The sequence below is a fragment of the Phytophthora infestans genome, genomic scaffold (genome assembly GCF_000142945.1).
Source record: "Phytophthora infestans T30-4 supercont1.18 genomic scaffold, whole genome shotgun sequence".
Lineage (NCBI taxonomy): Eukaryota > Oomycota > Peronosporomycetes > Peronosporales > Peronosporaceae > Phytophthora > Phytophthora infestans.
Genome location: NW_003303741.1, coordinates 1800545 through 1814880, shown reverse-complemented (window position 1 = coordinate 1814880; position 14336 = coordinate 1800545). Strand labels below are relative to the sequence as shown.

Sequence of the window (14336 nt, the reverse complement as noted above, 5' to 3'; positions counted from 1 at the left end):
TAGTCACTCTCTTTCAAAAACGCAAAAAGGGTCGTCTAAAAAATTATCGATGTCGATTTGTCGTAAATCGACCACGAGCGCTAGATTTGGCTCGATTTGCTAACTCGACCGATCTTTCCCTTTTTATAACCTCGATAAATAAAATGACCTCGATTTATTAAATATCGAGCACCCACCATAGTGATAAACGACAAAAGCTTTGCAAAGCACAGTACAACAGCCGACACAACTTTTGATCGGGTTAAATAGGGGTTGTCAATGCTCGCAGCAGCTAAACATTTATTTTTTAGCGACATCATGACTAAAATATTATTAGCCAATCAAGCAGGTGGGCAATTGACCACCCCCTTCGGACCGAAAAGAAATATACGACTAGCTGTTGCAGCAACCGAAGTTCGGTTGCTGCAACAACTAGTCGTATATTTCTCTCAGAGATGCCGCGTCCAAGCGCCCGTCAAGGTCGCTCTACGAAAGCTAAAGATTATTCTTCAAGTCAGAGAGGAGGCGGCTACACTTCGCTACTTATATGACGAGGAAGATTTTAGTGAAGATGAGCTAGACATCCTGTATGCTGCTGCATACGAGCGAGTACTGGGCTCGCGATACGTTGACCGACCGCCGTCGTACCGTCGTCGTAGCGATTGCTGGACGCAATTGCTCTACGATACTACAAAGCTAAATTCGACGGAGTTTTTGGAGTACTTTCGGCTAGAGCGCGAGGCATTCTTCAGACTCGTCGACCTGGTGAGAGACCACCCGGCGATGGTTTCTTCGGGCAATTGCCCGTTTCGCGGTGGAGTGGAGCTGCACATGCTCGTGCTGTTGAAGTGCCTCGGTGCATTTGGCAATGACAACACGTGGTCAAAGCAGGCACAGTAGGCACAGTTTCTTGGTATCGGTAAAGGGACTATTGGAGACTACCTGCAGCGTGCGTCGGGCGCGTTGCTGACATGAGGCGCTAGCACGGTTGCGTGGCCAGACGAGCTTGAGCGTAGTCAAATATCGCGACGCATTTCCCGTAAATATGGGTTTGTAAATTGTATTGGTATGGTTGATGGCACGCCGTTGCGACTTGAATCTAAGCCATCAAAGAAAGGTGAAGCATACTATTCGCGAAAAGGATTTTACGCAGTAAATGCTCTTATCGTCTGCGATAATGTGGCAAGGGTACGTCAATTTGTTGTGGGATGGCCGGGGTCAGTTCACGACAATAGCGTTTGGAGAAACAGCCCACCAAACCAGAACCATCAAGCTTTCTTCCGCAACTAAGAATACCGTCTTGGAGACTCAGCCTTCCAAGCTTCATGTGTGATGGTCCCGGCTTTCAAGATGCCAGCAGGAGGAACGATGAACCCTGCTCACGCCTATTTTAACAGCCAACTGGCTACTGCCAGGATTAAATCAGAAACATTGCATTGGGCTGCTTAAGACTAGGTCTCACTATCTGAATGGCCTTCGGTCTCAATTGGCTAAGCGGCGACACTTACGCAGAATCATTCGATATGTATCTTGCACGTGCATTTTACACAATTTGCTCATTGCAGAACCGGTTCCTGAGGAGTGGGAAGATGACATCCAACGGTACGGTGCATCCTCGAACGATCTTGATGAGTTTGACGAGCTGAACATGGCAATCGCTACTGACGCTGGAGGGGAGAAGTGACGCAACCAGCTTCTGGTGAACCTGCTGGAGGTCCGGGGCTAAACGGAGCAGCATGGGCGAGTGGAAGAACCGCGTCAATTTCATCTTGAGGAACACCTTCAGCTTAAAGTTTTTTTCTTTCTCGAAGAAGAGTCACCAGACGCTGAGTACGTCAATGCTCCGCTTCTTCCTGGAGCTTCACTGTATTTGCATTAAGCTCGGCAATACGGGCCTCCGCTTCTTGCTCTTTCTTCTCCGATTGGTGCTGGCGGAACTGTAATTCTTGCCGTTGAATAGTTATTTTTTCCAACTCGATTTCGTTTTGCTGAGCAAACTGTGCTTCTTTTAGTGACACTAGCACTTGGTGATCCACAAGAGACACTCGTTGGGGTTTCGTTTTTGCGGTGGATGTAGCAATTGAGCGAAGCCCAGTAACCGGGCGCTTACCCGATTGACGATTTATCTGCCTCGTGCCCGAGCTACTGGCAGTAGTACCCGTACCCGTAGGCGTAGCTGCTCCTGTACCAGAAGTAGCTATTTCGCCCGGCGAACGAGAGTTATGCTCCGTTGCTCCTTGTGCCAGCTGACGGACGTCTACCGAGTTGTGAATGTCGTTATCGCCGTCGGATGAGCTCTCACTGCCGTGATCACTGTAGGACAATCCCTGGTCGGTGTTAAGGAGAAGAGGGTGAGTACTTGGGCTATCATCCATTATGGGATGCAGCTCATAGAAACTAGGACACCTGTGTAGGATGGCGGCTCGTAGATAGCTTCGCTCTCGACACCCTGGCCTGTGTTGCTCAGCCAGTCAGAGGCTACTCGAAAACTAGTTTCTAACCCGATATCTTGTTCATAACATCTTTGGGAGCACGAGCAGTCTTCACACCACTGGCCGATATGGCCTCGACGACTTCGCCCGCCAAAGTTTGCTTTGTTTCACCACTTTGTCCTTCGCCGCCATGATTACGATGGTAATTGTTGCCGTCAGTCATCCACTTGAATAGCACACTAAGAGAGCTCACACTTGGATCTGGGCCGTCATTGTGCCACGGAATACGCCTTTTTAAAGAAAGGGCAGCTGTTTCCAACCGCACGGCCTTCAGAATGGCATTATAGCAGCGCTTTCCCGCAGACAACCTTTTCGAATTGATCAACGTCAGAGAAAGAAGCTAGCATGCTTGCTAAACAAGAGCGGTGAATAGTGCTCGCACACCCGCTGTTGCTGCATGGAACCAGGCTTGAGTCTTCGTCCGTTATCTTTAACACACGGCGACACGATTTCCACTTTTAATAGGCCATGGCCTTTTAAAGATCTTTGGCAAAAAAAAATGTTTCGCAACTTTTCGTACTGTTTGCCAAATATGTTTTCATCCAATCAGGGACCTGAATAAAAACTGACAAACAGTAGAAAAAAAAGTTACTACCGTCTTCCCCCGTACCAACCGCCTAAGCGCTTAATTCGAGGTATTTTTTTAATTTTTTTGCTGCGGTTCTCCCGATTTGAAGGCATGGTCAAATAGAACGAACCTTAACCATCAACAGTCGCTGCCTATTCCCGACCAAATTGCTGGTTGCGAGAGCAAGCTGAGGCTTCATCAGCAGCGCTCGACCAACCGTTCTACGAAACCCATCGTCGTCGGCTTGGTTTGCGAGCCTGGCCTGGGCTCCGACGGCATTCCTCAATTGTCTGCTCCGACCGCAATGTCACCTGACAAAAAGCGGAACAGTTACAGCCTTCACTTTAAACGACAAGTCGCTAGCAAGTACAAGCCCAACACTAGAGGAGACGGATATCATGCACTGGCACTAGAGTACAAGGTGTCTTCGTCTATGGTACGCAGCTGGGTGGAGCAACTCGACAAGCTTGAAGGCGCCTTAAGAGACCGCCAAGTTGTCACACGCATGCAGCGTCGCTTTCCCGTTGCCGGACGTAAACCTGAGTTCGACAAACTCGAGAAGAAGCTCCATCTCTGGATAACGGCCCGAAACAAAAAGGGACTACGAGTCAAAGACAAATACATCCAACTTCAAGCATTGAACATCCACCGTTCCCAGCAGGACATACCGCAGCAGAATTTTGTCGCTTCAACAGGATGGCTAGATCGCTTTAAGACCCGATACAACCTCGTGTCAAGGCGCCATACAACGACAAGAACGATCCCGTCAAACGCCAAGGAATCCTGTTTGGAATTCATCGAATCAGCTCAGAGATTGATTGAGGAGCACGGCATTTTGCCCTGCAACGTGATTAATATGGACCAAGTTCCTCGGTACTTTGAAACCGAGCCGAACAGGACCATTGCAACTCGTGGAGAACCCGAAGTGCTTCTTCGGAAAGGAGGAAGCAGCCACAAGAGATTCACAGCAACGTTCGCTATCACTGGTGAAGGCGAATTTCTAACTCCTCATTTTCTCTTCTCAAAACAAAAGCACAAGCCGACGGTTCCTGAGGGCGTTATTGTGGATGTTAACAGTACCGGCATGTGGAACGACAAAATTCTCATCGACTACGCGAAGACTGTCATTTGCAGCAGGAAGGAGACACGATTTTTTGGGCAGCACGTGCTTTTCATAATTGATTCGTATGCGTGCCACGTTTCGCTGTTCAACGAGAAGCGTCTTCAGGGATACAATATCCACGTGTTGTTGGTACCACCTAACCTGACAAGTCTTCTTCAGCCTCTTGATGTGGCTGTGAATCGTAGCTTCCAAGCCTTTTACTCTGACCAGTATGACGAATACATTGGACGCGCACTTGATGACCCCAAGCTGCAGACTAAGGCAGGAAACACCAAGGTCCCAAAATATTCTGTTGTTGCACAATGGGTTTTGAACTGGATCGCTACGAGGACAGCTGAGGACACACGGAAGGCATTTCGGGTCTGTGGCATTGTTGAGCGCTCCAAATTTGACAAGTCGGAACTGCACCCGCCACTTCGAGAGTTGCTTGACTCTAGCATCGACATGCACGAATGGCACCTCCGGTACCAGCACCTGTTCGACGACGACGACAGCGACGATGACAAAGAGGGACTCTGTCTCCAAAAACCTGCTTGGTACACGCCTGAAGATATTCGCTCGAGCCTTTTCTGTTGTCTTAGGCACGCGTTTGCTAGGTATGAAGATGACTACCTTACCGATCTGACGCAGTATATGCAAGAACTCGAAGAGCTCAGCGGATTGTTTGACGAGGACTACCTTGTGTCCATCCGGAATGAACAGAGTGACGGAAGCGAACTCGTCATTTTTGAAGCAGCTCAGTACCATGGATGCAACATCGAGCTTAAAACACTCAACTACAATTGCAAGGTCGTGTCGACGTTCACGTACTCCGTAGACGACGCTTCTAGAACGATTTCCATAGCTAGAATTGGGCTGTACTACTGCCTGCAAGTGGAAGGAATGCACATCTAATACATTTGGGTCAATGGGCCTTGCGTTCGTCTCACTTTGACCTTTACCCTTCAATTGAACGCCTAGGCGCTCTAAACAGATACAAAGCACACTGTGCGTTGTATTAAAATTGAACGCCTAGGCGGTTGGTACGGGGGACAACGGTAGCTGCTGCTGCCGTTGACAACCCCTAATGCTTAAAGGCCGGTATTTTATCTCCCCGATGCAGCGGGATGATTTGACCACATCAGCCGACTTCCGTCCTTTGTGTCATACATGTAGAGGAGCACTATTAACTGAGCTGTCTGGTGGTCATCACTCCTCCCCTAGGCTGTCTGGAAAGTTGAAAATGAAACGAGGACATTTCGACACTAAGTTATTTCGTAACGTGCCGGCTTGCTAAGCATTCATTGTGTTGTTTTAGTAGCGCAAATGATAACCAATCATTGCGACGTTTGTGTAAATCCATGTCGTGCCACATAATGATCCCGCGGGTCGAGACGTCTGAACTGGGGTGCCTTACTCCGCAAATAAGAGCTGTCATTGGCCCCGCCTTGCGTCCCGCGAGATACAAGACCGACCCTCAGGCAATTGGTGTGTAAGTTTCTGAGCATATATTGGGATATGAACGTACATCGTCTTTTGTCTTTTGTAGGTGTTCGTTTAGTTATGGCCGGGGTAGGCTAGCTTAAGTTAAATATACAAACTATAAGTCACCTGTAGTGAAGCTATGTCATCAGCCAATGGTTGCCGACCCTGGTACCATGTACCAGGTATCCCGAAGTGTGACGTGTCACACTTCATGTAACCAGCGGTACACTTGGATACGTGCCCAGTTACACCCCCCCCCCACTTGAATTATGTTTACCGACCAATCAGAATGAGGAAGAGTACGTCACAAATGCTCATCCTCAAAGTCTAAGGACATCGACTTGGCTGCGAGAACGCGGCGGAGGGTTACTTCACAGTCAGAGCCTCGAGCAGCACTATAGCGCTCTTCTTCTCGGTCTCCACTTTGATCTTAAGCACGCCGCATGGCACTGCGAAGGGCGGTGCGAAAGCACACGCCAAGGCTGCAGCCGGAAAGGCGCAATCTAAGAGCACTAACCCACCGGCGACCATTATCCCGATTTTGCTGGGATAAGCTATTTGTTTCTAAAAAACCCTGATATCAGCTATAAACATTGCTAAATCTATATCAGCCAATCCGAAATGTTTGCGGAATTTTGCTATCAGGTATTTTCGACGTTAAAGCTATCTTATTGCGCTTAGGTGTGCTCCTACATCATTCTGTGTCTAACTACAGTATACTGTGACGCTTATTCCAATTTGGCTGGGATAACAGCATCAAAACTGAAAAAGCCCTCTGATGGGAGCTCATGTACCCATCTGGGTATCGATGCAAACTTTCATAGTAACCCTATTGCTGCCGTTGCCACTAAAATCCTGCAATATGCTTGGTTTTACATTTTTTTATTCAACCAAAATGTGAGGATTTTATTTTGAACGAAATATGTGGCCTGCGGAAAACCAAGCATATGGCTTGGTTTTACTACAATAATTGCAATATTTGTTGGTAAACCCAAGCAATATGGTATAATTTGCCACGGGGTGCGGAGTAAAACCAAGCATATGCAGGGTTTACATTTTACTATGGGAAATTTACCATACAAAATACAAGTATATTTCCGGCAGCAACAGGGTTAATTTATCCCAGCAAAAACGGGATAATTCCGCTCGCTGGTGGGCTAAGCCACGCGGCAAAGTCTCTGGACTTTAAGAGGCTACTAAGGTGGCCTCGGAGGCGATCGGTACGTACGGTGACACGGCTGCGAGCAAAGGCGCAAGCAAACGCCGCCGTCCGTCACCTTCGGTCTTTCCAGGTAGCCGACCGAGCCCGCGATTCGCTGAACGTGTGCTCAGTCCGAGCTGTGAGGACAAGGCCGAGGCCGGGGACCTCCCTAATGTTCATGTGGGTTCCGTGGGAGGGCACACTCCAGTACCCAACGCGCATGACGACGACAGCGTGCACCGTCTCTCTAGGGATCACGGTGATCGCAGTCCTAAAATGCATGTGCGTCCTGCCGTCAAGGCTATGCTCATATCTGGCGACGACGATGAAGCGAAATCTCTCAAAAAATCTCGTTCGCCGAGAGTCTTGCGCGTGCTAAGACTGCTGGGGCCGCAGCCGAAGACGCCAAGCCCTCAAAGAAGCGCAGGGCTTCAAGGTCTCCGCACCGCAAGGAAAAGGAGACTGGTTAGTCTTATCGGGGTCTCTTTGGCTCCTCGGATAAAGAGGAATAGGAGGGTGTCATCGATGAGCCCCGGGAGACCTCGATCAGCAAAAGTTGAGCTTTCAACCTGACCGGCGCATGCGTGGGGTCCGGTGGCGACACCCGTCATCCAGGGAGCTGCCATCCACCCGAGAGGTCATTGGCCTCCCGAGGAGAGTTCTGGGGCTGACCTCTTTCTGGGACTCCCATTGCTTCTCGTGGGCTTTTCGGTGGCCACACCGCGAAGGGTGTTACGAACGTTTCCTTCTCCAGAAGGAGAAGTTGTTTGTCGACATCTTTCAGGCGGCCCGTTGCGTGCTTCTCGCGTCGCACCGAATCCCGCTTAAGGCCGTTACCACTTATCGTAAGAAGTCTGATAACCGAGGTGGTCTATACCCTCTATGGGGTTACCCCTGGGTTCTTCCCGAGAACTGTCCGAGCTGGAGCTCATGCGAGGACACGCTCTGGGTGTGGATTGAGTCTATCAAGTACTCATCCTCGGAGTTACGGGAACTCCGTGAAAATCAGCTGCAGTCTCGCATCCGGAGCCAGCGTGATCTTCGTGTCCGGTTTGCCCACTTGGTCAGCAAGCGCATGCTGCCAAGGGACCTTCTGAAGCGCGCAGCTTCTAGCTCTCACGATGAGCGCGGGATCGAGTGTCATCAACGTCCGTATCCTTTTGGGCAAAAAGCCCCTGACTACTTACAAAGCTGCCGCCGCTTCTTCCTAGATACCGAAAACTTTTAGACAGTCTATCAGGAGCCGTTCAATTGACTCCCACGAGTTATCGGAGTTGGCATTACCCCTCTACTTCACGAGAAGCTAGGGCTTCCCGCGAAGTCGCTGCTCCTGGAGAACCTGCGCCACGTGGTAGTCGACGTCTTCGCTCCGATCAAGCAGAGGCGGAGGTGCCCTCGTACGAGCACGAGTACCAGGCTCCTTCCCTTGTGCGAGTGCTCCGCCTACGGGTCCGACGCAGGTCCCAGAGGCTGACCGCTTCTGTCAGCGCATCTTGTTAAGCTTGTTATAAGCGTGAACCAGACGCCACTTTCCGTTCGGCTTGTGAACGCAGAAAGTCGGCGTCGAGTGCGGGGATTTCGACTCCCGCACCATGCCTGCCTTCGCTTTCGCGGCGAAAAGGCATCAATGACCTCGCACCGCTCGCGCGGGAGAGGCCATTGCCTCGTGACACAGTACATTGCGCCAGGCACGAGATCAATCTCATGCCGTACACCTCGGTCTGGTGGGAGTTGGGCCGGTGGGTGTTTGTTCACCACGTCCGCATACTCCGTCACCAAAGGATATACCGGACCCTTGGAGCTCCTCAAATTGTAAGAATCCAAGCGCGCTTGACGCTGCTGGCTCAACTTTTTCTAAGATACTTTCGTTCAAAACAGAGGAGGGGTTCAACCCTTCCCGAGTGACGTCTAGTCTTATGAGTACCATCTCGGCAATCTCATCAGCCATGAGGCTGGCCAGGAAAGACACAGCCGTCATTTTTTCAAGGTTTAGCACGTCTGCAACCTCTGCCAACGGTTAGAAGTGGAAACTAGTGCCTCGACTGGTAAATCGGTCTCGCCATCGAATATGTGATAGCACGCATCCACCGGCCGGGTCAAAGGAGTCCGGACCCTGGACTCCGAATCGCTTGAGCGTCGGTCTTAGATCCGACTTGCTGTGGCGGTGACGTGAAGCTTCGTTACCTACGTCTGGGGACGTGGACACGTCTGTCGTAATGTCGACATCCAAAGACACTCGAGGCCTCGTGTGAAACTATGTTACTCACACAGAAAGCGCACCCCCGCGTCTTCCTCTTCCGTTAAGGTCTAGGCGACTGTGTGTTGAGCTATGTTACCCACCTTGGACACGCCATTACCAGCGTTCATGACAGGTGCAGCTGTCTGCGGAACTATGTTACCCGCTTGTGGACCTAAGTTACCTACTTGGCCGGCGACTCCTAGCGCCGCCACCATCGAAGCTTCCTCGGAATCGTCATATAGGTCGACGACTCCCAAGCGTCTGCCGGATGCTTTGGTACCCTGGCAGCCCTTGCGGGCGCCCCGGGTCATGACAGATATGGAAGCATGACTCACCAATGCTCTGTCAAACATCGCAGGGCTGCTGGCGCCAATTGCTTTGCATCACCAGTCGATCCAGGGCACATGCTTCTTAAGCCAGGGTATGCCCAGGATCATATCATATGGATCCATGTAAACTGTTATGGGCTGTTGAAGTCTTCGAACTTGACGGCCAGATCCATTTGGATGTTGGAGATAGTGACGACCTTCCCGTCGACCCGTCGCACTACTGTCCCGTTGCCTTTGCTCTCTCTCAAAGCATCGGACTATTTGCTGCTGTTACAAGCAACCGTCTGGCGGCGTGAGAACCTCTTCGACGCCCCAGATTCGATCAAGATTCTAAAGAGGTGATCATATTCCCGTACACGTCCGTGTACTACAAGCAGTCCGCCGCTGTCCTTTGCCGATTCGAGAGTGCGAAGACTCTCAGGGGTTAAGTCCCCGCGGTACGCACCACACGCGTACCGCTCACGAAGACTTAGTTCTTCCCAGAAGGGCCCCCGCACCTACTGGTCTCCAGCGTTCTGGCCCTAGGAAAAGTCCGCCTGCTGTGTCTCTCGGCGGGGCAGTCGCGCGTGAAGTAACCCAGCATCCCGTAGCCGATACAGCGAATGTCGCGCTCTTCGGTGGGACCAAGCTCCATGGGAACTAGTCTGGTGGGGTTCGCCCGGTCCGGATTCGACACTGATCGCCCTGGCCACGCTGAGGCCGGTATACGCGCCTGGCGACGGCTGTACTCTTCTTGAAGAGCCACTTGAATCGCCGCTTCGAGGGTGCATGACTGCACCCCGAACAGCTGCGTTTGCGCCGGTCCCACTCGAAGGCCGTCCATGCAAACTGTCACATTGATGTGTTCGTTAGGTGGGTTGCCCACTAGTGATGCCGTGAGCTCCCGCATCCCTTCAATGCACTCTTGCAACCCACGCCCTCCTTGTTTGCATGAGAGGAAGCGCTGGGCTGCCAGTATTCGTGGTTCGCCGGGAGAAGCGCAGACCGATGCTGCTCCCACAGCTGAGCCCAGGATGCGAAACATCCAGGCGATGTCGCCTCCTGCGTGTACGCTCAACCCTTGGCACGATCGCTAAGGTTGGAGAGCAAAAAGCAGCGCGGAGTTGCTCGGTCGATATCAGAACCCCGTCCATCGCGAGCTCTACCTTTCGAACCCAGAAGCGGAAGTTCTCACCGTTCTATCCTCCGAACGGCTCCATCTTCAGCCGTATTGGCTACTGCTGTGGTGGGCTTGCTTCCGCCGGAGCCTGCAAATTTTTCCGCACATGTGCGAAGAGACCTCGCTCGTAGGCGTCAAACGCATTAACACGCTGGAACTGCTCGGCCGGTGTTGGTGCCAGCAGGCTTTGCAGGATCTCCACCACGAAGATGCCATCCATCGTCCGAACCGACTCGAATTGTGAGTCGTTCAGGCCAGGAATGGGGTTCCTGTCCATGGCGACGAAGTTCAGAGTTTCAGGTAGTCTACCAACGTTGGCGTGGATTGACTACATGTGCTACCAAGTGTGTGACGGGGTCACACAGCACCTTGCGCTTGAGAAAGTCGGCTTCCGAGAGGACTTTATCAGTGAACAGCAGTTCACAGGTTCCTATGCCAAAGGGAGTGAAGTAACCAGTTGGTAGGCTAGGCTAGAGCTAAATATACAAACTAAAAGTCACCTATAGTGAAGCTATGTCATCCGCCAATAGTTGACCTCTGACGACGCTGGTACCATGTACCAGGTATACCGAAGTGTGTCGTGTCACACTTCATGTGACCAGGGGTACAATTGGGTACGTACCCCGTTACATACACATTGTACGGACAGCTCTACAGGGATTATATTCGGTCTGGTGTACGCCACACCAATAGTTGGTACTGTTTAGATGCAAACTTCAAGTGGCTATTTTTATAAATACACACATATGCATCCATTGATGCAATCTATTCCTTTTACGCAGTAGATGTGATTAATTAAACGATCTACTTGAAGTACAACGTTTGAGCGGCAAGTATATCTGAAGTATGAAGGCTTACGATTACACGCGCAGAGATCAAGGATAAATTTGTTGTTGCGGTAACAGTAACTAGATAAAAAACCTGATCAACAAGATCGATTGCCCTGTTTTGTTAGAGCTTTCGCGCCTAGCGCGTACGATACGATGATTATAGTAGTAAAAAAACACACGCATCTAGTGAGTCTGGGACTATCCTACGCATGCTCTTGAGAGAAAGTGCTTCTGCTCTAACACAATGCGCGTTCAAGGTATGTTTCGTGCGTATACGTGTATACATGTGTATCGCTTGACACGTTTCGGAAGCAACGCAGCCCATATCTACCTCCAGGGATATAACTGTATTCTGAGCGATAAGGCACTATCAAGACAGCGGATGACCAATGGAGCACGACGTAGGAGTTCGCGAGGCGGTGCTGGCGATGCGAACGACGGATAGCAATATATCTTGGCGCCCTATTTGCGTTGTCGGCGGGCTAAATTGCCACGACAGCAGATATACAAGGTTGGTGGCTGCCGCGGCAAAATAGCTTCCAGTAATGCGAAATATGATATGGTGGACAGATTAGTTGTGTTGAAGATAACATCCATCACTTATTGCCTCTATTGAAACGGCGATGGATGCTATCTGCCCTTCTCGCTGACTGACGAGAAATGAAATACTTAAAAAGAATTTCAAACCGCCCTCACCGGCGTATTAAGCGTGGTACATTCGGGCGTTGGCGTAATCGTCCTGATACCCCGAGAGGCGGATCGGTGTGTGCGTTGGCTACCTGAAGTCCGTTCTGTGCGGGAATGAAGGTGGCAATGTTCCGGTAGATATTCTGGGCATAAATATTCTTGGCTGGGTAACTGTCTGTATCACGCTTTGCAGGAGTACAACGCCCTTTTGGTTTATTGACCTCGGATAGGGTCTATCAACCGCGGGTGACGGTCGTGTTAAAAAAGAAAGAACACATGAATTTATCCGTCATATAGCATCCATTCCGCGACGGCTAACTGTCTGTTGCAAACCTAGTTGCCCAATCATATCCAGGGTTTGTGTTGTCGCAGCATTTGACGGAATGTATACTACTACTCCAGGTTACAAATGGAAGGAGATTAGAATCAAATGATCCTAATCCCCGGATGTTGCTGCATCAATAGCAGTATCAAGTAGTTAATACATGTATCCAATAGGGGGTTTCAAAATCGGCACTTTGGCATTTTCAAGTCGTTCGGATTTGGCAGCCCCGTACCTCCCAATCCTGTATCAAATCACAACTGGTTTAATGATGCGCGGTCTACCATTTCCGTGGTAACACTGTTAATTTTATACTTGTAGAGTCAACCGCAAGGAAGGAACCTATCCAGTTTATTACCGTTTCAATAGCAGCCAACCCGCTTCACATACAAATCCCAAATAGTCCAAGTTTTATCCAATCGTATACCTTAGAAGAACGGCATTGACCGATCGTGCATGCGAGGTTTTTATTAGAAAAACATAACTATTAATTCATCTTCAGAACCGGAGAAGTACGGAAATAGAGCGACAAGATGGCGGCTGAAGGTTTGCATACGAGTACGACCACGTCGCTGCTCCGCCTGCACTCTTTCGCTGAACATGAACGCTACAGAAATACAGACTTCATTGAAATGTGCGAGTACAGAAGTCACTGCAGCCAAGAATATCACGGCACCGAAGCAAAAGCCAAAGACGGGAAATGACACCGTTTACGCTGTATTCGAATAGGACGTCTAAGCCTTATGCGCACTGAAATCCTGTAGCGACCGCCTTCATATCGGTTGTGATTAAGCCATTGAACCGTTTCATACTTAGCGTTGTTTTGTCTTATTCATAGTAGTATTTGTGCAGTGTAGCGAAGATACTGATCTTAGATCAGTGATATGACCAGGGGATTGTATTGGCGAATGATACACATAAATACGTTGATACAGCGCGGTAGCATCCACGTATCATGGACCAAGTGATGCCTATCCTTTCTTCAGACCAGTAATAATGAAATGATCCGGGATTAGATACTGCAGTGATGTATTTGTACATGAGGCGTTGAATAAGCTCCTTAAGATAGCATGCCAAAAAAAATATTTTGGTACATTAGCTTACCAATACATCTACTACTAAAATGAGTTGATGCTATCTTATAGTATCAACTCTGCTGCGACGACACCGCTCAGGGGATGGAGCAAGCTGCCTCGGAAGACATACGCAATCCACCGGAGACATAGCTGGTGATTTTTATGAGCACGGCGCTCCTCGTTCAATCGGAGGTTCCAGCTGAAGCGTGTTTACCGCTGTATGGAGCTACATTCAGAAGCTAGACGCTAGCTATGCTTCAATTCTAGCCCAAGTAGAGTAAGAACTTCAGTTACAGCATGGAATTATTTTCAGAGGTTGTTGTCACGCGAAATGAGTGACGAAGCATGCAAACAAAAATGAGCTGAAGTGACTTCTGAAAGCCACTGGAACGAATACAACAGACTGAGTAATGAAATCTGAAAAATTGATACAATATTATAGAGGTTTGTGTAAAACATCTGTATTAGGGGGGGTCAAGATCAACGATTTTGGCATTTATTTCAGCCCCATCGGGCGAAAATCCGCGCCATTTTACCCGAGTACCACTGTGTTTGGCAAATCCGAAATACCCTGAGTATTTTGGCTGCATCGAGACGAATGGCCCTGGGAAGGGTGTCAGCAGCAGGAAGCCGACGCCTTGCCTCTCTACAAGGGAGAGCCTGCTGTCAGCGCCAGCTTTACCAGCCCCCCCTCTCTCTCTCTTCTACCATTTGGTACCTCTCCGTATCCGGACCGACACATCTCTGCAGCATAATGTTGAGATAAAGCCTTCAAGCAGCTTACTCTTCTTGAACACTACATACGTGTAGCTACATACCCAACGTTCCGATGTTCGCATTCCTCCGCCGCGGAATGCATATCACATG

General features: G+C 49.8%; 1 protein-coding gene across 1 annotated transcript; it reads left to right on the top strand.

Annotated features, from left to right (window-relative positions):
- Nucleotides 1-434: 434 nt before the first annotated feature.
- Nucleotides 435-879, top strand: PITG_10541 (uncharacterized protein; the record flags this gene model as incomplete). Its single annotated transcript, XM_002902272.1, has 2 exons — nucleotides 435-459; nucleotides 560-879. 2 exons carry the CDS (start codon nucleotides 435-437, stop codon nucleotides 877-879), a joined length of 345 nt encoding a protein of 114 aa, XP_002902318.1.
- Nucleotides 880-14336: the final 13457 nt, after the last annotated feature.